Source organism: Myxine glutinosa, chromosome 11, assembly GCF_964187855.1.
Source record: "Myxine glutinosa chromosome 11, kmMyxGlut1.1, whole genome shotgun sequence".
Lineage (NCBI taxonomy): Eukaryota > Metazoa > Chordata > Myxini > Myxiniformes > Myxinidae > Myxine > Myxine glutinosa.
In genome coordinates this window covers 23,066,059-23,092,250 of record NC_136271.1, presented here as the reverse complement: position 1 = coordinate 23,092,250, position 26,192 = coordinate 23,066,059, and the positions used below count along the sequence as shown (strand labels likewise).

The 26,192-nt window shown below is 45.7% G+C and overlaps 2 protein-coding genes across 2 annotated transcripts; both read left to right on the top strand.

Moving 5' to 3' along the window:
• The first annotated feature begins 6,514 nt into the window (after positions 1-6,514).
• Positions 6,515-17,797, top strand: LOC137416271 (receptor expression-enhancing protein 6-like). The gene is made up of 5 exons (XM_078786477.1): positions 6,515-6,736; positions 12,853-12,946; positions 13,103-13,241; positions 14,549-14,705; positions 16,715-17,797. Exons 1-5 carry the CDS (start codon positions 6,622-6,624, stop codon positions 16,777-16,779), a joined length of 570 nt encoding a protein of 189 aa, XP_078642603.1. The 5' UTR covers positions 6,515-6,621; the 3' UTR covers positions 16,780-17,797.
• Positions 17,798-22,091: 4,294 nt separating this feature from the next.
• LOC137416260 (uncharacterized) lies at positions 22,092-24,629 on the top strand. Its single transcript, XM_068101794.2, has 2 exons — positions 22,092-22,348; positions 24,334-24,629. Exons 1-2 carry the CDS (start codon positions 22,171-22,173, stop codon positions 24,534-24,536), a joined length of 381 nt encoding a protein of 126 aa, XP_067957895.2. The 5' UTR covers positions 22,092-22,170; the 3' UTR covers positions 24,537-24,629.
• The last annotated feature ends 1,563 nt before the right edge of the window (positions 24,630-26,192 follow it).

The window sequence follows — 26,192 nt, the reverse complement described above, 5'->3', positions numbered from 1 at the left end:
TTCAGTACTGTGGTTGGAGCGGAATCCGGATTGGAATGTTTCATACAGGTTATTGGCAGAGAGATGATGTTTGAGTTGAGTGGCTACAGCGCGTTCCAAAACTTTTGACAGAAAGGGTAGGTTGGAGATGGGTCTGAAGTTGTTTAGGGTGTCAGGGTTTAGACCAGGTTTTTTTAGAATGGGGGTAACAGCAGCAATTTTGAGGGAAGGTGGGACGATGCCTGTAGACAGGGAGGAGTTTATTGTTGCGATGATAAGTGGAGAGAGAGCAGGGAGGGAGGCTTTGACAAAGCTGGAGGGGATGGGGTCAAGAGTGCAGGTGGCAGTTTTCATTCCTATGAGGAGTTCAGAGAGGTCAGTAGGGGAGATTGGGGAGAACCGAGACAGGGGATGGCAGGACAAGGGGGGGCAGGTGGTTGGAGGGGGAGCGGGTGCGGCGGTGGTCAAGCTGTTGTAGATGTTGTCAATTTTGCGTTGGAAGAAAGAGAGGAAGGAGATGCAGTTGTCTACTGCGAATGACTGGGTGGTGGTGTTCAGGGGGCGGAGGAGTTTGTTTATTGTCGAGAAGAGTGCTTTTGGGTTTCCGGAGCCAGAGTGGATAATTTGAGAGTAGTAGGCAGAGCGGGCGCGGGAGAGGGCATCTTTGTAGTGTTGTATGTGGTCCTTGTAGGCTTGGGAGTGAACTGTGAGACCCGTTTTATTGCGGAGTCTTTCAAGTTGGCGAGCACGAGTTTTTATCAGGTGGAGTTCAGGGGTAAACCAGGGAGCAGAATGGGTGAAAGAAACTGTTTTGGTTTTTACAGGTGCAAGCTGGTCAAGGCAGGAGGAGAGAGTGTGGTTGTAGTAGTCAGTGAGGTCGGAAGGGGTGTGGAGGTCAATGAAGGGAGAAGTGGACATTTTTTCAGAGAGGGTGGATGAGAATGAGGTAGGTGAAAGAGCGTTTAGCTTACGGAAGTTGATTGTGCGATAATGCCTTGGTGTTGGGGCGGGGATGTTGATGGTCAGAGTGATGGCTAAGTGGTCAGAGAGGGTGAGGTCGGAGCCATAGAGATGGTGCAAACTTAATCCAGTGGAGCAGACAAGGTCCAAAATGTGACCACGGATATGGGTAGGAAAGTCGACATGTTGAGTGAGGTTAAAGCAGGTGAGTAAATCAGTGAAGTCAGTGGTTATTGTGGAGTCAGTGGAGTCCATGTGGATATTGAAATCACCAAGGAGGAGGATTGAGGGGGAGAGGGAACATAGCTGGGTCAGAAAGTAGGAGAAGTCAGACAGGAATGATGGGTGTGGTTTGGGAGGGCGGTAGACGACAGCCATGACTGACTGCGTGTGACCAGAGAGTTTTAAAGCCAGGTGTTCAAATGATGGAGCAGATGAGATGGAGATGAGGTTGGTCTTGATGTCTTGATGGTGGATAACGGCAATTCCACCACCTCAGCCCTCCGAGCGTGGTTTATTGACGTAGGAATATCCATTGGGTGTGGTGAGGTTAAGTGTGTAGTAGTCCAGAGGTTGTTGCCAGGTTTCGGTGAGACAGAGAAAGTCCAGTTTGTTATCCAGGATGTATTCGTTCAGGATGAGGCATTTGTTGTTGAGGGACCGGGTGTTGAACAGGGTGAGCTTGATGTTGTTTTGAACAGCAGGGATGAATTCAGGTGATTTAGCCAGGGTTCGTAGGCAGGAGGTGCGATCGTGTGGGTTGCTGTGACCAGGTGCGCTGGGACGAAGAGTGAGAGTGCGCAGAGCCGACCAGAGGACGGGGATGGAGTGACCTGATTGCAAATAAACAAACTTACGACCGGAGCCACGGTGAATGTACCTGGGTCGTCGGAGGAGTCCATTTGATTTGATGGCAGAGATGCATGATGGGGTGGAGCGGGTATTGAGCAGAAGAAGCCTTGCGGCGGAGTACCTCAGAGCCATGCCAGGCAGGAGCGAAGGGACGAGTACGAGGCCAAGGTCGAGGAGGTAAAGCGGCAAACGCAGCGGCAAACGCAGCGGCAAACGACTGCAGCCGCTAATCAAGACCACAGCGGCAAACAGCCACCGCCGCAAACAACGGCCACAAACAACGGGAGCGGGCCTGAGGAAATAGTGGAGGAGCCGGGCAGGCGAAGCCAGGAGCAGAGCCGGGACCGAGCAGAGGGCAGACCCAACGGTCAAAAATCCGCCACGACCACCAGAAAAACAAACTATGTACAATGGCCCAGTCGGAGAAGCGGCGAACAAGTAACGCCAGCGTCCTCTCCAGACCGGACCGGAAGCGGAAGTCATTCAATTCATCCAGATTGGCTATTGGAGGGACCATCTTCGCAATTTGTCGTCCCAACATGTCCCGAACGTGCATTACATCGGGAATGGAACAACCTGCCACAGCAACGCATACGACGGCTTACAGGGTCTATGAGACGTAGGGTTGAGTCAGTGATCCGATCACGTGGGTCCTACACACGTTATTGACGCAAAGATCGCTAGAGGTCTTCTCAGAACAATGACTGTACGTTAGAAAACATAAACGTCATCCACACTGTCCGTGATGGACCTATAGCTCCATACTTAAATTGAGGTGAAAATATGCCTAAAATTCCCAAAAAATTTCACCTTAAATTATTCAGAATAAAATATTGAAAACGGCATGATTGTTATGTTTTTATGTGACCATAATATCACTTCTCCAGAAAATATAGCAATAACATGGGTATATTACACTGTTTTGACGACAACAAACTTGTAATGTGCGAGGTTGTAAAAAAACGGGGGGGGTGCTTAACTTAATTCTTTGTGTATACTTGTAAAATCTTCGATTTTGCAAGTAACAAGAAAACGTCATGCGTAGCACGATACTTGCAAAATACGCCCTCCCCCAAACGTTTACCATTGATACAGCAAATTGTCCATTTCATGAAGATTAAAATTTACAATCTTGATCAAAGCTCGGGTCAACAGGATGAAAAGTGACGATTTTTCAGATGAAAAATGATGATTTTGGAAGGTTGACCTTGAGGTGACCTTTGACCTTTTGACCTCAAAAATAGTTAGTTTCCCTATTTAGTGACTCAATGTGCAAATGCTGTTCAATTTTCAAGTCAATTGGATGAAAATTGAGGATTTTAGAAATTTGGCCTATGTTGACCATTTGGCCTACGTTGACCTCAAAAATACTTGGTGGTTGAATTCAGTGACCAGATATGCAAGTGGTCTTCAAATTTCAAGTCAATCGGATGAAAATTGGGGATTTTAGAAATTTAGCAAATTTGGTGACCTTTGGCCTATGTTGACCTTTTGACCTATTGACCCCAAAACAATAGGCTTCTGGCTTTTGACCAACTCTACCATTTGGGGAAGTTTGGTGAAGATCGGTTGAAAATTGTGACCTGTAGGCCGGTGACAAACAAACAAACAAACAGACAGAGTCACAAACACAACCGACCAATATACTTGAAAAATCTTCGATTTTGCAAGTAACAAACGGACAAGAAGACGTCATGCGGAGCACGATACATGCAAAATCGACAACGACAACCGGGGATGCCTCTTCACGGTGATTGTACCCCCCCCCCCCCCCCCAATGCGAGTCGGGGCCTAAATCTTCCCCAATCTTCCCTGCTGCCCGGATTCGTCAGGGCAGCACGGTCACAGTCAGAGTGCTGATCGATCCCCTGAACCGGCCCTTTCCCTCTTGTCTCTCTCTCCTCTCTCTCCTCCCTCCCTCCCTCCCTCTCTCCTCCCTCCCTCCCTCCCTCTCTCCTCGCCTCTCCTCTCCTCCCTCCTCTTACCTCCTCTCTTCATATTCCTTTCAGGAAGCGACTTATTGTTACCCTGCAATGCCGGGTACTTTTGCTGGTACACATCTCTATATAATTCCAGCAATCTCTGTGTGTGTGTGTGTGTCTGTCTGTATGCGACCGCTGTTTCTCGACAACTACCGGTCCGATTTACTTGAAACTTGCCAGGTATATTGCTGGGGACCCGAGGATGTGCCTTTTCAAGGTTTGAAATTAATCGGACAAGTGGTTCCCAAGGTATGGTCACCGTACTCGCAAGCCGTTCGCTTTGGCTTTGCGAATGAACCAAACCATTTCATGTAAATAGAGGGGGGGGGGGGGGGTTCTGTGGTCGTTACTGCCACGTGGTTTCAAAGTTTTTTTTGTTGTTGTTGTTTGCACGCATGTTTTTTTGCACGCACGTACGGGCAAGCACGTACGGGCAAGCACGTACGTGCGGGCACGCCCTAGTATATATAAATGAGGGTCGAGTGGGCTCCGGTTAATGGGGTAGAAAAATTGGGGAGGTGTGGGGGAGGGGGAGATGAGATGGCAGAGGACGTGGCATGAGATGGCAGTGGGGAGGGGGGGAGAGGGAGGACGAAGCATGAGATGGCAGTGAGGGGAGGGGATGTGGCATGAGATGGCAGTGGGGAGGGGGTAGGGGAGGACGTAGCACGAGACGGCAGTGAGGAGGAGGAGGGACGTGGCCTGAGATGGCAGGGGGGGGGGGGCATGGCATGAGATGGCAGTGAGGGGGCGTGGCATGAGATGGAAGTGGGGGAGGGGGCGTGGCATGAGATGGCAGTGGGGAGGAGGGACGTGGCATGAGATGGCAGTGGGGGGGGGGGGGGGGAGGGGGACGTGGCATGAGATGGCAGTGGGGAGGGGGGTAGGCGGAGGACGTAGCATGAGATGGCAGTGAGGAGGGGGGACGTGGCATGAGATGGCAGTGGGGAGGGGGGACGTGGCATGAGATGGCAGTGAGGAGGAGGGACGTGGCATGAGATGGCAGTGGGGAGGGGGGGGGGTAGGGGGACGGCATAGCATGAGATGGCAGTGGTGAGGGGGGTAGGGGGAGGACGTAGCATGAGATGGCAGTGAGGAGGGGGGACGTGGCATGAGATGGCAGTGAGGATGAGTGACGTGGCATGAGATGGCAGTGGGGGGGGGGGAGGAGGGGGACGTGGCATGAGATGGCAGTGGGGAGGGGGGGTAGGGCGACGGCGTAGCATGAGATGGCAGTGGGGAGGGGGGGTAGGGGGACGGCGTAGCATAAGATGGCAGTGGGGGGGGGGGGGGAGGGGGACGTGGCATGAGATGGCAGTGGGGAGGGAGGGGGGACATGGCATGAGATGGCAGTGGGGGGGGGGGAGGGGGACGTGGCATGAGATGGCAGTGGGGGGGGGGAGGGGGACGTGGCATGAGATGGCAGTGGGGGGGGGGGGGGGGGAGGGAGACGTGGCATGAGATGGCAGTGGGGGGGGGGGGAGGGGGACGTGGCATGAGATGGCAGTACCTGTCTCACTTTATGAGAAGCCCAAGAGGGAAGAGGGCATTTGAACCATTTGAAGAAGGCAGTTCCACAAACGAGAGAAAGACTGAACACAATGCTGGAGGTGTGCAGTAAGCCGCATATTGGGCGTTCAACCAGGAAGGTGAGTGTACTGGAGTAGTTTGGGAATGGCTGAGAGAACAAAGGGGGATAGAAAAAGAAGAAGAAGAAGAAGCATAACAACTCCTCTCGCATCTTCAGACGTGTGGGGGTGCCGAGGTAGTTTTCCATTGGCTATTCGGCACAATCCTGGACGGGTCGCCTGTCCGACACAGGACACCCGAATGTCTCATTCACCACAGCAAGCAGGTACTCATTTGGAGACCTCGGAAGGATGACAGGCTGAGTCAACCCATCTGGTGTTAATTAAACGGCTGACAAGGGCTTAAACTCAAGACCCTGAGGTCTTGTAAATTGAGCCAGGTTAACCATTAAAGCAACCCACATCTCAAAGGGAGCTAGCTCGACCATGGACTGATCTACCTTTTGTTCCACCATGTATTAGTCATGGGCTACCCCTTAATAAATGACCCAATGGTTACCTGATGCACATTTGCCCAATCTAGTTCATCACACACACACACCTGTCGTCACTCGTCAGGATTATTATTTCCATTGTAAAGTCGAATTTGTTATTTCTGATTTCGTCGTTTTAATGAGGGTTTTGTACCTGTTTGACATTCTCAGTTTGTCCGTTTTGAATACATTACGAATTATGTCAGTTATGGACGAGGCTTTCGTGAACGGTTTTTTTTCTTTCAAATATCACTGTATACAAGGCAAGTCGCCTGAGATGGTTGCCATGGCGACACAATTCAGCCAATCACGACCGTCATCTAATCTGGACAAGGTCATGTCATGACGAATAGACGTCCGTAAGATAAAAGGTAAATGTTCAATTTTTTTTTTGAAATATCGCGGAAACAAAAGTATATGGACGGATGATCGGTCGGACGGAGCTCATTTGAATGTCGGAGGGGACAAAAATCGAAGTATGTGTAACAGTTTTGATCGAGTCGAACCGCTGGTTCAGCTGCACCGTGTATCGGGAGGCGTGGCATATAACAGGAAGAAGGAGGGGCTTAATATTGACCAATAAACGCATTGCAAAAGCAAATTGCCTAATCGATAAAAGAATCGACCAATGGTTGAAGGGAGATAGTGTACGCCCCGCCTACTTCAGGCAACGTTAGCCAATTACAGCTAAGCGCTATTTAATCGCGAGACGTGTTGCGGTTGACAGGCGGTTAACGGGTTCTTCGTTCGTGGGATTCGGTGGCGGCTTTTCCTGTTTGGAGTAATATGGCGAATGAGGGCGACTGGCTCGACCGGTGTCTGCTACATGGCTCGGTGTTCACCCAGGCTCTGGGCAAGGTGGAGGCGCGTACCGGGGTGTCGAAGCGTTACCAAGCGATCGGTGGGTTCCGAGTTGCGTCTTTGCGCGAATGTTTCGGGAGGTCGTGACCACTATGGCATCGTCACCGTAACCGCGGTCCGGGTTTAGTTGGGATCGCGTTTAGTTATCCAGGTATTGATCCAGGTATTGTTGCAGGTGAACGAGCGGTGTGGGTGCGGCGGCGGCGCTTTGTGGGCTTTGAACCCGCGACGTGTTTGAATCGCATTATAATAATAATAATAATAATGATGCTCGCGGGCATCAAAACGGGTTGTGGGTTCTGGCTTTGCAGCATCAGCGAATGGAGTTATGACCGCGTTGGTGGAGTTTGTGGTTAATATTAAATTGCGGCTTTTTTTATATTTTAGGGTATTGGGGTATCCAGGTGCTCCCCAGCCCCCCGAAGTGGTGTCCCCTGTTTTGCTTTATTGTCTGACAAGGTGATTGAGGTAACGCAATTACCTTTGACTTATCCAGGCTCCGTCTTTGAGTTGTACAGGTGTCCCACACACCCCTCCCCCCTTCTGAGTTGTCCAGGTGTCCCACACACCCCTCCCCCCTTCTGAGTTGTCCAGGTGTCTTCCCCCCCCCCCCCCCCCCTGAGTTTTCCAGGCACCTTGAACGAATTACAAATTCTTGTCGCGGGGCAGGCCTAGCCAGCCGGTTCGTGAAAGGCTTTGGTTGAAAACGTTTGTTGGTCGTGGGAATACAGTATTAGTACAGTTGGAGGATGTCTGGGCTACTTCATAAATAGGTCCATGAAAGGTGATTATTTACCTGAATGGCGGTGGATAATATAAGTCCTAGGAGGACTCGATTCTACCTTGTGAAACCACGAAATGGAGATTACACTCTGGGAATAATTTGAGTTGTTAAATGAGTGATTGACTTGTTGTGTGTATATATATATATATATATATATATATATATATATATATATATATATATATATATCTCCAAGGGAAGGTATTGTGTGAGTTTCTTGCTGTTTCCACCCGGAGTTATTTACCAAGTAAGTTGGGACTTTGCTCAGTGGGTCATATTTCATTACCAGGTTCAAAGTGTTCTTTCCCAGTTTCAGCCAATCCGGGTTGTTGTCGATTTAACATTAATCTTCATTTGGAATTCATTGCTCTTGGTGATTATTTTGTCGAACTATTTCTGATCTTTGAAGGTTTGGGCCACACTTGTTTCCCACCCGGTGTTTGAAATGAAGGGGCAACTGCCTTCCACGTGGCTTGGTGATGAGGATTTCCTACTCATCTGTGCTAGGGAGGGAGAGGGAGAGGGAAGGAAGTGACGTCATAAGCGTTGGTACCTGAATTGTTCTGGGAAGTGGTCACTTTCCCCAAGTTGTCAGTCGCTGTTTGGCTGAAGTAGAGTCCCATGTATTTGTCTTTTACCTGTGTACATTTTGAGTACTGGCTTTTGATTGAGACTTGGACCCTATTGAAGGGGAGGGAGAAAGGGTGGAGGGGAAGAGTGGTTTAAATCAATTCAACATGTAGGCTAACAATTGAATTTAACTGAATTTTTATTTTTTTATTTCTCAGGGATTGACATGAATACATTGCATTTATTGGGATCTGGGGAGTGGGTGATTGGAACCCTAGGGGGTTGATTGGTGGATTGCAACTTAGTGGGGGTTTGATTGGATTGGGACTCGGGTGTTTGATTGGTGGATTGGGACTTGGTCGGGGTTTGATTGGTGGATTGGGACTTGGTTGGGGTTTGATTGGTGGATTGGGACTTGGTCGGGGTTTGGTGGATTGTTGGGACTTGGTCGGGGTTGGGTTGGGGGTTTGATTGGTGGATTGGGACTCGGGGGTTTGATTGGCGGGGGGGGGGGGGGGGTTGATTGGATCGGTACTCGGTGCGGCAGAGGGTTGCTTGTACGATTGTGGCCTGGGGAGGAGAGGGTATTTAATTGATTGGGATCTGGAGTTATTTGATTGACTTCTCTAAGCATCAATGTTAAACATTTTCCCCCAGAAAGCATTGCAACACAGCTTTGTGTATCCAGAAAACATTTTCCTCCCCAATCATAATCTTTCAATCTCATCCCTGATTCCAGAGGTTTTCCCAAATAATGATATATGGTTTGACATATTTGTCTCCTCCTATCCCACCCACTTCATTCTGGAATTCTTCCAGAAATATATATATATATCCATGTTACCTACCATGACCCCACATATTTATGGAGTAGCCCATAGGGTAATGCTGTCTAGAACAGCATTTGTCTGTCCATATGTCCCCACAAACGCACACCAATCAGAGCTGAGGATCTGGTCACATGACGGGGACGCGTTTAGCGCTTAGTAACCATTGTAGTTGCATATTTTACTAAAAGGAAATATAATAACCTTCTGTGGAACGTTTTGGGGTCCCAGCGGGTGTTGTAAGATTGGTAGGAAGTTTCAGAAGTTCCTCAATAAAATTATGATTTTGAAATGCGATCGACACGGACCTTGCTCCAAAATCTGGAAATGAACAGATTATAACAGTTTGCTGGTTTGATAATATCTCGATACAATCGTGATTTAACATTATATTTTGATACATTAATCGTCTAGTATTAATTTTTGTTTGGAATGATGAATGATGCTGTTTGGAATGAAAATATAGAGAACGTGCTGTCGATGCCTGACGTTCGACTGAAGGTGACACAGGAATGTGGAATTTATTGGTTCATAGTTTGCCATTTGCTGATTTTTATCCGTCATTCACGAACCGGCTGTCCATGCCTGAAGTCCAAAAAATTATCCCCACCCAGGTCATACTATCTACTTTATCTAATGTATCAAACAACCCTGGATTTGCTGTTGGACTATCAGTCTTGTTCTTTTAAACCACTAACTGATCACCTCAACTAATTTGGTGCCCCTTATTAAATTTTTTTTTTTAATTCTCCCCTCCCCACCTGTGGAACCAATTTCCGTATGCTCTTCAATCTCGTCTTTCCTTCCCGGTTTTCAATGCAGCTGTTCACCACCATCTCGGATTAAAAAAAAAAATTCTACCCCCATTACACCCCACTTATTCTTCCCAATTTTCTTTTTCCAGTTTTCCTTCTGCATTTTTCTGTATCCATATTGTCCACCCCCTGCATTCACCTGGAATACTCCATCGCTGCCCGCAAACATTTTGTGCCTCGTCCCTGCTGTTGGTGTTTTCCCCCTCTTTCTGCTGTTCCCTTTGTTCTGTTGCATCCTGATCCATTCTTTTCTAGCTCCATGAGCCATTAATCTGCATAGACTATTAAACCAAAAAAAAAAACGCCTTTGCCTGAATGGCCCTCATTATCCTTTCCTAACTGTTAGGTGCTCCTCCCCAAACCCCGGGCACGGTGTACCTCCGAGCCCCGAGAGGAGTCACGGCAGAAAAATGTGTTATTCTGTATGTCTTAGATCAATGGTGAAACCACACCAATTGTTACCAACAAACAAGTATTGTATTAAGATCACACAAGAATAACAGTACAACAACAATAGTAATCAATTGTACAACCAATATATATTTCCTATGATGGTACCATCAGGTTCGTACAATATAACTCACTGTGCTCCAAGTGAGCGAAAAGAAGAACATTCCCAATGTGTCTATTCTGGCATCAAGCCAAAGTCGATCCGCTCCAGTAATCATCAGAACGATGTCTAATCGAGACCAGAATCCCGTTTGGATGACAGTCACGCTGCCAAAGCTGCGCAAAGGTGCCCTCAAGGCGGCTGGGAGCCGTGGAATGTCTATACAAGTCGCCTTGATTTCCCAATCGGCGAACCGCAGATTTCCCACTCAAAAGCCACGTTACACACACACACACACACACACACACACACACACACACACACACACACACACACACACACACACACACACACACACACACACACACACACACACACACACACACACACACACACACACACACACACACACCAGATTAATGTCTGAATCCGGTGAAAATGGTTGAAGCGAAGTGAAAAACCTTGAGCGAAGCGCAACTGCTGCGCGAGGTAAAAATGGCCGACGGCCCGTTCTCGTGGCGAAACGGCACTGATTCTCTCCGGAATCAACCGCAAAACCTGTCACGCAGGTTTATCTGTCACAGCGATAACAACTCTGTCGCAGGAATCCCTTTCCCAGGAAACCCAAAGTTCACACGTGACCCTCGTTCGTCAATGTTCGCTCAGGACCTTGAAGCAACTCGGCTTCTTGTCCGACTCACTCGCTCAGCCTTCCTCTTCCTCCTCTTCCTCCTCTTCCTCTTCGTCGTCGTCCGGTTCCGGTTTCATTTAAAACCTTAACTTTTTTACCTTTTGAAAATAGTAATCTCTATTTCCCTTAAACGACAACAATAATAGTACATGGAATCAAAAATGTTTACAGTGGATGAAAACCACAACAACGGAAGTGACGAATCCGTAACACTAACCCAACAATCTTGTTGGTTTGTTTCCTCCCTTTCCTCTTATCCTGCTCTTACAACCCCCTTGATGTTTTATCAGCCGGATATGCCTGGGTCCTGTAAAGAAAAATAATCTGCAGATTGTCATTCGATACTTTTTTTTTTTTTGATGAATCTGATTGAATGCACTCTAATTTGTTACTTTAGCAATATAATCATTGAATTTTAGCTTTCACGAGCCTCGATGTTGTATAGAAAAAAAAAAAAAAGGCAAATTCAGTACAAAAGTTAACTTGGACATACTACGAGTTCCTTTACAAGAACTTCAAGAGGCTACTTCCTTGATGGCCCACTAAGGCCTGCACTCGTATTGCCAACTTGTGTTTTTTGTCCATGCTCTTATCCTTTCTAAATGCTGAGCATCAAGGAACCAGCAAGTACCATTTTTCATGTTTGGTACAACTCGTCCAGGGTTTGACCCGCCGACCTCCAAGACTCGGAGTGGATGCTCGATTACCTAGCTCTGAAAATATGGTGGTATTATGTAATAATGGGTTCTTGTAATAGAGGTGCTATATTTCAAACCTTTTTAAGGTAGAAAATAATAGAGCACCGAATGGAAGGAAATGCACTCTTAAATAGGTTTACTTATTGTCCTTGCGTCTTTGAAGGTGTTGTAGATGTAAGATTTTTTTTTTTTTTTTTTTTTTTTTTTGGCCACCCTACCTTTTTCCATTGTTGGACTTAAAGGTAACACTCAAATGTGATACTGCGAACAATCGGGGTACTCTGGAAAAAAAGAAAAGAAAAAAAAGCTCTCTACAGGATCCAATACTCCATGCATTTGAATCCTCGAACTTTCAACTCTGCATGTGGAAAGATCAATAAGATCTATGTAGTCCACAAATTTATGCAGATTTCACCTCAGACCATGAGTGGTCCCTGCCTTTGCCTCTATAATTGCATTGATTTCTGATCTGCAAATTATCCTTGGGATTTTCAAAATCCAGCACATGAAGCGTTATGGCCTCCGCCACCGAAGGTGCACGGCGGTAGTTTGCACCCGTTTGTCTATTTGTGGATGGATTCGGTTGAAATTTGGTGGACGGATTGGGAGTGTGACTAGAACTAATTGATTAGATTCCGGTAAAGATCCAGCTACTATTTTACAAAAAGTGATTCTTCATCGTTGAGATTGGGCCACAAACGATATTGCAGCACGATATCTCAGTCGTGGATGGATTCGGATGAAACTTGGTGGGCAGTTTGGGTGTGTGACGAGGCCGAATTGGATTGATTTTTGGTAGAGATCCAGATGCCTATTAATGGGTTACAAAGTGTAAATTGTTCAGCCTGGTGAAAGTATGTGCTCTACCCAATGCCATTCTGGGTAGAAAAATGAACTGATCATTGATCAATGCAAAATGTCCAATGTCCGTGAGGAGAGCAATATTTGATGGTGTGGGGTCACTTGGCTTGTCTTAAGTACCTTAAAAGACAGATGATGCAAACTTCTCTAGTCTGGTCACTCGTTACACCAGTAGCTGTGAATGTTGAGTTCAAAGGAAGTTGACCACCCTTCTATATCCATCGAACTACCTTCTTTCTGCATGATCTGGATCAATGTATTTTTGGGGAATTTGAAGATACCTCTTGGGAGTGATGTTTTTGGATTACATTGTAAAATGTTTTGGTGATTGTATTATATGGATGACGTGTTCTCCCACAGGATTGTTGGTGATACTTTTCCTGTACCTGCTGTTTGGCTATGGAGCCTCGTTGCTTTGTAGCTTCATTGGCTTCCTGTATCCTGCTTATTGCTCGTAAGTATGTCCTCTCCCCACCATTTATTTGGCCTTCTGATAAACTTGTAATTGTTTGCTTTACCTGGAGTAAGAACCGTTTGAGTTGATGTGGTATTAAAATGTTTGAGGGGAATGCATAACCTCGTGGTAAATGGTACCTCTTCCCATTGGCAGTATTAAAGCGATAGAGAGCAACCTTAAAGAAGATGACACCCAATGGCTGACCTACTGGGTGGTCTACGCCTTCTTCTCTTTTGGCGAGTTCTTTTCTGACATCCTGCTCTTCTGGTTTCCCTTCTACTACTTTGGCAAGGTATGCCCTCTTCAGCAATGGCTGACCAAGCAGATACGTGTTTATTAGAAAGGAAATGCAACAAAGCTTCCAGCAGATCGGTATCTACTTCCTCCTTTTACTGCAAAAATCTAGTTTTTGTCCCCCGTCGCACAGCGGAGCGAAAGGGGGACTATGGTTTTCCCGTCCGTCCGTGCATGCGTGTTTGCGTGCGTGCGGGTGTGCATGCATGCGTAAGCGAAGGACCGCATTCGAATTTGGTGTGTGGGTGCAACCCACGTCAAAATCCAAGATGGCCGCCGCCATGTATGTCTGATGCCATGTATGTCTGAACCTTGTGAGATGAATATCTTGAAAAATAAGTGATGTACCAACTTCTAATCTGGTGTGTGGGTGTATCTAGGCATAAGGAAGAACGCTATTGTAAATTGGGTCGCCACATCAAAATCCAAGATGGCCGCCACCATATATATATTATATGTCTGAACTTTGAGTGAAATATCTTGAAAAATAAGCAAAGTACCAACTTCTAATCTGGTGTTTGGGTGTATCTAGGCACAAGGAAGAAGGCTATTGAAAATTGGGTCGCCATGTCAAAATCCAAGATGGCCGCCGCCATGTATGTCTGAACCTTGTGAGTGAAATATCATATCGTAGCATGTTTTCTGCATCTTCCATTTTGTCAACTGGCATCACTTCACCGACGAGGGACCTAGGCGTAACACTTGTTACCCTTGGCAGAGGAGAGGGTATTGCATTTGAGTCCGTATGTTTGTCTGTGCGCACAGAATAAATAGGATTTTCTCTGCAACTGTTGGTCCGATTGACAGGAAATTTTCACCGTAGGTGCAGCTCCACCTGCAGAATTTTTTTAAATTATGACGTCATAGGTCACGTGGTACGGGCACCATCTTGGTAAAACCGAAATTTTTTGCACCTATCTCCAAAAGTGCTGCATCGAAAAAATTGAGACATGGCTCATTGTAAAGAACTCTACATGTGGAATAAAATGTTGATCGTCATAGGTGCCTCCATTATGAGGTCATAATTGGACAAGTACAAAACTTCATCTGATTAAGAAGAAATTTTTTTGAGCGCCGTCTAGGGATAAATTGGTGGAGAAAAAAAAAATTGTGATGTCATCGGTCACATGGTTCGGCCGGTATTGGTTCGGCCGGGTTTTGCCCCTATGTTTGTTTGGCCGGCATTGGTTTTATTACGAAAGACTTCAAAACCACTGAAAGCAGGTCCTGGCGACGGTCTGCAATCTCCGATTGTTCTTTCTTGTTTGTTGTATGCACTATAGCTGTTTAATTTAATTATTGCAGTGTGCTTTCTTGATGTGGTGCATGGCACCGGTGAGCTGGAATGGTGCGAACGTGATCTACAACCAAGTGTTGCGGCCTTACTTTCTGAAGCACGCAGCCCGGCTTGATGGATTCTTCACGGAGTTTTCTGAAGCTGCTGGGAACGTGCGCGATGAGGGTATGGCAAACTATCCAGATGATTATTTGCCAACGCTCCCAAAGGGAGAGGGTGTGTCTGATAAACACAAACTAGCAAGTAATATGGTGGGGTTAGGTAAGGTAATGTAATAAAGGTAATAATAATAAATCGGAGTAAGAAAGATCAAAAAAAAAAATCCATTTTTAAGGCCATTTTCCCCTGCTCGAGTGGGGGTTAGCTTTGCGGGCCCCTTGACAATCATCATGGTTCCTTTTTGAGGGAAAAAATTTAATGGCCGAATGCCCTTCCTGACGCCAACCCTTTAGTCACCTCTTACGACACGCAGGGATACAGTGTTCCTATTCTAAACCGGGGCACACACCGTCACATTCATACCAGCAAGCTGGTACTCAATTTTCCGACCTCAGAAGCATGACAGGCTGAGTCAACCGCCCCTCCTGGCGTTAATTCAGCAATCGACGGATTCAAACTCAGGATACTCAAATCCCAAGCCAGCACCAAGCTCGGGGTAATAAAGATCATGGGTCAGAATTGAAGATGACAAGATGGTGGTGCACGACTTCCTTGAAACCCGAGGGAAGTGTGAGAACATCCTCTGGAAGGTGGTTCCATAGACAGGAGAAGTGAGAAATAGAGTTGAGGTGGGCAGTCATCCTGGATTTTGGAATTTTAACCAGGAGGGGTTGCTGGAAGAACGCATGCATCCTGGAGTCGGCAGGGAGAGTTGGAGTACAGAGCTGAAGGAACAACATTGGAGAAGAGGCAGTAAATAGACCACCAAACAAACCTGCCTACAATGTGAAAGCAACAGACCTTGTGCTTTGGTCTCGTTGTGGAAGATTCCAATGTTGAGTGCATTGGATTCCAAATAATCCAAGAGACACGGGCTGCTAGAGGAGCAGCCCAAAGCAGAAAGCAGTATGCCATTCAGCGATGGACAAAGGCTTTGTAGATGGAGCTGTCATTATCTAAAGACTCAGCGATGGCGACTGCTCAGTCTGGCTGGCTTCCGAGGCCAGCATTGATACATGGTCGGCCCAGGAAAGGTCATAGCTGAATTGAGGCAACGAAGCGCGAGACTCTGAACCCATTTCTGTGGATAACCAAGGAAATGGATAGGTGGGTTCGTTTGATCAATCATGTGGAGCGATAAGGTGATACTTGAGATTTTCAATGATTAAAGGAAGTGTTCCTTTTCTTCGACTAGTCTCTAATCGACAGGCACACAGCAGCTGCATCTCTATCAGAGGGATGGTGGTACTGTGACAATGTGAAGTGGTTTGCAAAAAGGAAGAGGGTTTCCAGGGCATCGGAGGTTATTGATATACACGAGGAACACGACTGGGCCCAAAACGCGACCATGGCTCCAGCCTTCATTGTGAGAGGGGGAGGAGAAAGCAGGATACCAGACTGTGCCGAATATCTGATGTGTTCATGAAGATGGTCCAAACTCTTTACATTGAGGACCTTCAACCATTACTGAGGAGCAGTAGCAAGTCCAGAGTTGTGACCTGGATGGAATTCAAACTCGGTCATGGATCGGAATGTTTGATAACAGGAAAGCTTTGACATCAGAAGCAATTATGGATTCTATTTTGCTTGTAATGGGAAGCAAGCTCACGAGCCGATCGTTGGTAACATCGGTTTTTGCACCCTTCTTGTGAATGAGAATGATACTTGGTGTTGGAGGGGGTGGCAAGAGCGGCAGAGCAGGATGTGAGAACATGGGCACTGATGACATCTGGGCCTATCACTGAAGCAGCGTTAAGTGAGGTACGGGATGACGTAGAGTAAATGCCAGAACTGTACTTTACAAGGTGCCACCCATGACTTTGAGGAAGGAGACGATTAAAAAGATGTTTTTTCTATTTTTTTTATTTTTTGGTTCTCCACTGGATGGGGACACTTTTTGTCTGACTTGCAGGATGCGGAAGTTTTATCCAAATGTGCTCCCTGTTGCTATGTTGCTTTTTATTTATCTTGCCAGCTAGTTATTGCATTATTTGATTTTGTTACCTGCTTTACAGCCTCCAAGATTGCAAGACAAGCTGCAGCGAGCGCCCTCACTGCCGACAAACACAAGACTACTTAAACCATTTATCTCCTCTTCCATCCGGCTGCCATTCTCTTTCCCCATTTTACCTCTACTCCACTACCCTGTGGAATCTCCCTCTTCCTCCCCATCTGAGGTCATCACGTGTTATTTTTATATATTTTTGGAAACACCAACTCTTCTACATTCTTTGTTTGTAATACAACACCTCTGTCATGCGAGTGTGGTGAAGCATCTGATTTGACGTGGCCAGTTTAGAGCAAGATTAATTTCAGGTGTATTTGATCCATCCTCGAGTTGAAAGATACCATCTGTTTGCCAGACATTAATAGGATGAGTCGGCCAATGCATATATTCCATGAGCAGCATGTGAAAATACAATTGTTGTTTACTGGTGTTTTGGTTTTAACGGTGGTGTCTTCAACTGTCCAGGTGCGCTGGAGCGAGCAGAGATTTGAATTTGTATGTGATGAAACGCAAACTTAGGCCGGAGATGGAAAGATTATTATCCTTGCCTCCCATGGATCCACTCTGTTCCCTGCATGAACGGTGGAGTAAAATGCACCTGTAATGTGGCACACAGCTGGTTTTAAGTTGTCTGGCAGGTAATATCCAGTCACAACATTGGAAACTACCTTTTCGTTTTGCCTTTAATAGAACTGGTTGCGATGGTACGGCTTATTCATTTCCCAGATTGGATTTTATCTGTGTATCTTTTCTTTTCTATATTGAACAACAACATGTATAGCTTGTCGAGTTCTTTCAAAGCCTGAAGCTGCAACCAAATGTAATACTGTGATTGATTTAGTGGTTTTTTTTATTTTTTATTTTTTATTTTTTTTGTGGCCTTGGGTTTGGTGATGCCTCCTGCACCCCCATTCCCTCCAATAGACTTGGTCGAAACACTTGTCTGGATTGTACGTTTGTTTTCCTTTTAATTGATCCAACTGTTATTGTCTTTAATGGCTCGGCTGGGCTGTTGAATTGTTTTGAAGATTACATAGATCCTTGCACTGATATAATGTGAGAATAAATAAAATCCACTTTGACAACTTCATGCTTTGGTCATATATTGTACTAGTACCCAACTGCAAAGCCGCAATGAGCCGCCAAAGCCTCTTGCCACTATTTTACCCATCACTAATGCATCAGTAGGTTAGGTAGTTGGTAGTAGGTAGGTGTAGTAGGTACCGTACCTAGTTCAAAATGACACCATTTGCATTCTGGATGAGATTAAAATTTATAAAATTTCCTTCTTGATTAATTCGGTGAATTCCGTCTCTACTTCGGATATTTCCGGCCGTGAAAAACTATCCCCTATGGCCGCGATTTCTAAAAAAAAAAATTCTTCGTCTTTTAGAATATTTGACGCCGTTTTCAGCCTCCAACGCAGTAATAAGCTTTTAAAAAATATATTTTTTCAAATACTCGAATCATTGGTTCCGGGGTTTGGTGACGATTTTCGTTGAAGATAACCAGGGCCCGTGCGGGCCCGGGGAACGAGGTTGGTCTTAAAGTATTTTAATTACAAATTAGAGGTGCATAAGATTGTGAATCAAAAAAATACAGGTGAAACAAACTCCGATTGAGCTTTTTCGCAATTTTTTATGCATACTTCCGCATCCTCAAGATGGCGGCCTCCATGGAGCGATTTGGTGCGTCAAAGCTTCAAAATTCTCAAAGGATTCAGCAAAATCTGGCTTTTCAACATAATACGCGTACATTCACAACACCGGCTTCGCCGGCTACTAGTACCCGACTGCAAAGCCGCAATGAGCCGGCGAAGCCAAAGCCTCTTCCCACTATTTTACCCATCACTATGGCATCAGTAGGTTAGGTAGTTGGTAGTAAGTAGGTACCGTACCTGGTAAGACTTGGTAAAAGAGAAGAGCAGACAGTCCTCCCCAATACCTACATACAATAAATGTCACAAGAAGCTTAAGGAAGTAACTATACGATGTGTTAGCTTAGGGCCTATTTAAGTATTTTAAGAAATTTTATCTGGGCTTTATATACGTTTTCACAGTATGTGTGTAGTCTTCTAACTTCAGTCGCTGTCAGGACTGGTTCTCTTCGGGCACTGCGGCTTCCTCCACCAGAAGAAGTTAGCTTGCAGTAAGATCAGTGCCGACAGATCAGATGATAGCGCCGTTTCAACGGCAGTGTGACTGTCGTTAATCAAACCGTGTCGATTGTGCTGATTGGCTGACCTAAGCTGATCGCTGATTGGTCAGCTCACAAAATTTTTCAAATTCAGACAAAATGACACCATTTGCATTCTGGATGAGATTAAAATTTATAAAATTTCCTTCTTGATTAATTCGGTGAATTCCGTCTCAACTTCGGATATTTCCGGCCGTGAAAAACTATCCCCTATGGCCGCGAGATTTCTAAAAAATAATTCTTTGTCAATTTTAGAATATTTGATGCCGTTTTCACCCTCAAACGCGTAATAAGCTTTTTTTGAAATATTTTTTCAAATGCTCGAAACTCATTGGTTCCGGTGTTTGGTGACGATTTTCGTTGAACATAACGAGGTTGGTCTTCAAGTATTTTAATTACAAATTAGAGGTGCATAAGATTGTGAATCAAACAGATGGGTGAAACAAACTCCTATTGAACTTTTTTCAATTTGTTATGCCTACTTCCGCATCCGCAAGATGGTGGCCTCCATTGAGCGATTTGGTGCGTCAAAGCTTCGAAATTCTCAAGCCAAGGGATCCAGCAAAATCTGGCTTTTCAACATAATACGTACGCGTTCATTGACGACACCGGCTTCGCCGGCTACTAGTACCCGACTGCAAAGCCGCTATGAGCCGGCAAAGCCTCTTGCCAATATTTCCGTCTCAACTTCAAATATTTCCGGCCGTGAAAACTATCCCCTACAGCCACAGGATTTCTAAAAAATAATTCTTCGTCAATTTTAGAATATTTGACGCCGTTTTCAGCCTCAAACGCGGTAATAAGCTTTTTTGAAATATTTTTTCGAATGTCATTGGTTCTGGTGTTTGGTGACGATTTTTGTTGAAGATAACCAGGGCCTGTAGGGGGGCTGGGGAACGAGGTTGGTCTTAAAGTATTTTAATTACACATTAGAGGTGCATAAGATTGTGAATCAAAAAAAGATGGGTGAAACAAACTCCTGTTGAACTTTTTCTCAATTTTTTTATGCATACTTCCGCATCCACAAGATGGCGGCCTCCATTGAGTGATTTGGTTTTTGAAATTTTTTCAAATGCTCGAATCTCATTGGTTCCGGTGTTTGGTGACGATTTTCGTTGAAGAAAATCAGGACCCATGCGGGCGCGGGGAACGAGGTTGGTCTTAAAGTATTTTAATTACACATTAGAGGTGCATAAGATTGTGAATCAAAAAAAGACGGGTGAAACAAACTCCTATTGAACTTTTTCGCAATTTTTTATGCATGCCTCCACATCCGCAAGATGGCGGCCCCCATGGAGCGATTTGGTGCGTCAAAGCTTCGAAATTCTCAAAGAATCCAGCAAAATCTGGCTTTTCAACATATGTACGCGTTCATTCACAACACCGGCTTCGCCGGCTACAAGTTACTGCAGTACTTGATGCCATTATTATTATGGATCTGGTCTTCGGGTAACGGATAGATTAGAATAGTTATTTATTCGTACATGTCAGCACAAATATAGTGTGGTGGACACGAAAGCCCACTGGTGTGGTGACATCATTCCGCGCACCAAGTGGGCGGCGGCCACGCCCAAGGGGTAGGCGTGGCCTGAGGATATACACGGGGTGCGCAGCCCGGAGCGCGCTAGTGTTACAGTGAGCTCCTCAAATAAAGACGCTTATAAGTTACCGCTTGTCCGCTTCCTCCTTGCTCGCAAGCAGCGCGCGTAACGCCGCGCTTTACTGGTGACCCCGACGTTGGATCTGCCGGAGCGATCCTTCCACACACGACGCCATTGCCATGGCCAACAACGCAATGTCGATTAAACTTCCCGAATTTTGGGAGGCCCAGGCCGAAGTCTGGTTCGTCCAAGCCGAAGCCCAATTTCAGTTTTAATAGTGTACTTTCTTGTGATGAATATCGTGCCGCAGTGAATGACCCCACACAAAGTATGTGCTCCCTTTGAAACTACACATGATTTTGATGAAGCTTGACAAGCTTCATATGATATGCCTTATGAAGGTGTATTGACCTCATAAAATTTTTTGCCCATTAAGGGGACCTACAGGGGTTTTATTTATTTTTTAGATCCCATCCAAAGTAGGTATGTGCTCTTGAAACTACACACGATTTTGATGAAACCTGGCCACAAGTAATAAGTAAAATAGTACATTACTTCATTGATCCTCTAATCTAATGACTTGCCGAATCGCATTACAACTGCGCAAAGCGCAACCCAAGGTCCTGCGCTCATTCAGAGCCCAACTTTGAAGCTGTTTAACCACTCCCACCGGAAACCGAGGTCACGCCACGAAAATCGGTATCTTCAGTTCATTTCACCGCCCGCTATAACGTCCTCCACATCGTCCACTACACCGCCCACTATAACGCCCATTACACCGCCCGCTATAACGTCCCACATCGTCCACTACACCGCCCGCTATAACGCCCATTACACCGCCCGCTATAACGGCCCACATCGTCCACTACAATGCCCGCTACAACGCCCACCACACCGCCCGCTAAAACGTCCTCCACACCGCCCACTATAACGTCCTCCACACCGCCCGCTATAACGCCCATTACACCGCCCGCTATAACGTCCCATATCGTCCACTACAACGCCCGCTATAACGCCCATTACACCGTCCGCTATAACGGCTGACATCGTCCACTACAAATCTACAATGCCCGCTACAACGCCCACCACACCGCCCGCTGAAACGTCCTCCACACCGCTCACTATAACGTCCTCCACACCGCTCACTATAACGTCCTCCACACCGCCCGCTATAAGTATAACACCCACTACACTCATTTACGTGTTGTATCTGAGAAGAACGAGATTGTTAATAATATTGTGCTTGCAGTGAGATATATCAATAAACGTGTTCAAAAACATTAGGTCGCGTATGTTACGTGGGAGTATAGCTAGTAACGATATAATTATTGATTGAATAATGTTTTCCGCTCATAAAGTTGGTGAAAGAGGACTAGAGAAGGAAAACACGAGGTTAACGAATGCGGAAGCGTTGCCGATGAGGGAGTATATTATCAATTCATGTTTTCGCTCTTTGGATGCTTCCATCCTTTTTACATCGTGTTTTTCCGATTTAAAATGTAATAAAAACCAAAGTTATTTTTACACGTAGACATGTAAACGCCAAACGATAACAGAAAATATATTTTATTTTTTCTTTCTTGAACTGGTGTGGCCTAGTAACGAGACGAGAGTCACGAGAGGCGCTAGTCGAGTCGGACAATCGGCACGGGCGCGATATCGCATCATGGTTCTGAGAGGGAAGAAGGGCATATTGCCGAGCCGCCCCCCAGCTCCGAGTGTGCAGGACATGGTAGAGGACGTGAATGCTGCTGCACCCGAGGATCGTGTTTTCTGCCCGGCTGAGGAGATCTCCGGTCTACTATCGATGTACCCAGCAGACCCTGCTCGAATCGCCAGCTCAGGTCGCGATTGTTTCCGTTCATCGCTCTTCACGTCTTTACATTTGTACCGGCAATTGCAACAAAAAGCATTTTTAGGCACAAATGTCTGTTCGTTTAAACATATTTGATTTATTGTGACGTCATCTGTACGAATGTCGTCATGAAAACAAAACCGAAATGAGTGGTCGTAGTCTTACTATAATTCACCAAATGTCTGTCTGTCCGTTCGAAGGTACCGTAAAAACTGCTGAACCGATCGCAAAGATATTTTGGGTGGGTAATCCTGGGACCCCTGGGAGTAAAATAGGCTATTTAGTTTTCCCAATTTCATCTTTAGTCTCCAGCATTCTCAGGTTTGGACTCCCGCATAACATTCGCGTTTGCATGACGTTCATTGTGACGTCTTCTTACGTCGAGCAACGGTACCCGCCCTAAGGGCGGGGCTTCAATTGGGAGGCCCAAATGAAAAGGCGAAATATCGGAAATTGAAGGCTTTTTTTTCTTTTAAACGATTTATATAAACATCCGTTAAATCTCGATCGGTGCAGTCGTTTGTGCGGCACACGGTCCAGCGATCGGTGCAGTCGATTGTGCGGCACCCGGGAAAATAACGTCATGCGGGAGCAAGTATCAGCAGGATGTGGCAATGTGGGAGTCCACGTTTGCACCGATCGCTGCACCGTGTGCCGCACAAACGACTGCACCGATCGCTGCACAGCTGCATCGATCGGATGTGGCATGAAGGAGGATCTGCACTTCGGCATGAAGGAGGATCAGATCTAACAGATCTCTGTCTCCATCGATCTTGCCAAGGCCGTAACACCTATCGGCTCAAAATCCTTTTAACTGTTTATTTGGTACAGTTACACGTATTGGGAATTTGGTACACGTATCGCGAGTACATACGACATAGCGATTGTGAACACGATTATCGATCACGATTCACGATCACGGTCATCACGATCATAGTGTATCGATCACGATTTGAAACACGATGGAATAATAATTACCGATATGAACAGTGATGTGGCTTTTATTGAAATTCTCAAGATACTGTTTAGATTTTGATGATTTGCGTGTGATATGATATAACGGATGTTTATATGAATCGATTAAAATTAAAAAGCCTTCAATTTCTGATATTTTGCCATCGCCATATGCAGATTCGCCACGGTCCCACAATCGATGTTTCTATACGTGAACGTACCCGTTTGTTTGCGAACAGGTACGTTTTTCATGGAAGTCCTTCACGAACTTGCTGTCCATGTCTGACGTGCGACTGAAGGTGCTACAGGAATGTGGAATTTATTGGTTTCATGCTTTAGCATTCACCGTATCTGCATTGCCCGTTTGCTTCTGGCCTCCCACCCGTGCATAGCACGGGTATTTCTCTAGTTGGTATAATGGGGATGGGAGAAGCAGATGGCAAACAGTTCAGGGAGCATTTACATATTACGTACGCAAGTCGGAAAGGGAGCTATGTAAGTGGGGTGCACGCACTAATTTGACAGGAGGAACTGTTGACAACATTGGAAAGCTTCGGGTACCAGTGACATCATCTTTATGATGTCACTTGGGTGGGTAGTGGGTAGTCAAGGAGGAATTTCCCTCCTCCCCATGGATTTCAAACCTATGGGGTTGGTCCATGCTCTATCCTGAAAATGCTGAGTGTCTTTTAAAGCCTTTGGCATGACTCAGCCAGTGTTCAAACCGCTGACCTCCCGGATTCGGAGAGGACGCTCCTAATGGTTACACCATCTAGTCTAGTTGTGGTTTATTTGTATTGGATGTTTACAAATGAGGTTTACACAATGCCTCAATGATCTTCATGGTCGTGAGGTAGATCGGATCAGAAAGGAAGCATATTTACTGAATGCCATTTGGAGGCAGCTCAAAGATTTTTATCGACCTGTCTTCGTAACGAGCAAAACTATGACAGCACGTCTGCTGCAAATATATTTAATTTTCATGAAATCCTTACCTGTTTTTTTGTTTTTTTGTTCTAGACGTGGGAGGAGATGGTGTTGATGTGGACCAAAGTGAGGTTTTGGAGTGCTTTGTGAGTGCACGCAAGATGGTGCTGGTGTCGAAGGATTTGCAGAAAGCTGAAACTGTTCTTGAGATGAAGAGGAAAGATCTAGATTCCATTGCAACGGAAGTGGAAAATATTACGGCAGAGCTGTGGAATAGGACATTGCAAGGCAGCTGAGATTGGAGTTCTCATTTTAAACTGATAACTTCCAGGGCATGTCAACAAGGCCTTGATTCGTTGAAGAAATAAATGGAAATGATCAATGCCAAAGGTTTTTTTTTTCTCTTTTTCGGTCACTTTTTCAGTCGGTCACCTAATACATTTCAGAAACAATTGAATGACATGTGCCAATGTTATGCATTGTCCATGTAAACATTATCAAAGTCGGTTTTACTACACTTCATGCAAATAATTTCCTGCTATTGTAGAAAAATAAAAACGGTACCATTGGCAAGTTAATAATCTATTTACTTGGTTAGAAACCTAAGAATTGATTTACTTGGTTGAAAGCTAATAATCAATTTACCTGGTTAGAAAGATAAATCAATTAACTTGGTTAGAAAGATAATAATCAATTTACTTGGTTAAAAAAAAAACCACCTTTAGAGGCCATTTTTCCCCGCAAGCGGGGGTTGGCCTTTTTCGGGAACCGTGGTTGTTGTTGTTTTTCGGTCCCCTTTTTGAAGCAATGTTTTACGGCCGGATGCCCTTCCTGACGCCAACCTTTTTTGCCGCCTTTAACGACAAACAGGGAATTACCAGTGAACTGGTCCTCAATTAGCCGACCTCGGAAGGATGACAGGCTGAGTCAACCCCCCTGGCGTTAATTCAGCGATCGACCGGGATTCGAACCCAGGATCTTAGGATCCTAAGCCGGCACCCTAGCCGCTAGCCCAACACCAGGGTTAATTTGGTTACTTGGTTAGAATTTACTTGGTTTGGACTTGGTTTTGGTTTTAAATTTACTTGGTTAGAAAGATAATAATCAATTAACTTGGTTAGAAAGATAATAATCAATTAACTTGGTTGGAAAGCTAATAATCAATTTACTTGGTTAGAAAGATAATAATCAATTAACTTGGTCAGAAAGCTAATAAATCGATTTACTTGGTTACAACAACAACAACATGCATTTTAAGGCCATTTTCCCTGCTAGAGCGGGGGTTAGCCTTGCGGTCCCCATGACAATCTTCTCCATTTTGACCTATTTTCTGCATCTCCCCTTGTTAACCCCCTTGCCCGCATTTCTTCTTCCACCATCTTTAGCCATGACTTTCTCGGTCTTCCCCGTCCTCTACTTCCTTCTACATTCATTTCCATCACTCTTCTCAACCAGTCACTTTCATCCTTCCTCAACACATGACCAAACCATCTCAACCTGTTCCTCTTCACAGCATCCATCACAGGCTCTATTCCCATCATCTTTCGCAATTCATCATTTGTCTTCCTCTCTCTCAACGATACTCCACACATCCACCAAACCATTCGCATTTCCACCGTTTCCAGCCTTCGTTGCTGCTCTACGTTCATTACCCATGTCTCGCTCCCATAAATCGCAACACTTCTCACACATGCAGCATACACCTTTCCCTTCAGCTTCAACGACACTCCCCTCCTCGTCAGCACGCCACTCAGTTCCCGAAACTTCTTCCATGCACATCTCACTCGAGCAACCGTTGCCGAGTCTGATCCACCTTCTCCATTCAGCATGTCTCCGAGGTAGCAAAATGTTTTCACACCTTCCAGCTTCACGCCGTCTCCAAGATCCAACTCAACATTTCCTCCATCTGCAGCTCCCTCTGTGCACACCGTACACTTGAATGTAGCTGCTAC

Coding starts and splice junctions, on each gene's coding strand:
- LOC137416260 (XM_068101794.2), top strand. CDS start 22,171: ATGGTTCTGAGAGGGAAGAAGGGCATATTGCCGAGCCGCCCCCCAGCT. Junction 22,349..24,333: donor TGCTCGAATCGCCAGCTCAG/GTCGCGATTGTT, acceptor TTTTTGTTCTAG/ACGTGGGAGGAGATGGTGTT.
- LOC137416271 (XM_078786477.1), top strand. CDS start 6,622: ATGGCGAATGAGGGCGACTGGCTCGACCGGTGTCTGCTACATGGCTCG. Junction 13,242..14,548: donor CCTTCTACTACTTTGGCAAG/GTATGCCCTCTT, acceptor TAATTATTGCAG/TGTGCTTTCTTGATGTGGTG. Junction 14,706..16,714: donor TGGGAACGTGCGCGATGAGG/GTATGGCAAACT, acceptor CCTGCTTTACAG/CCTCCAAGATTGCAAGACAA.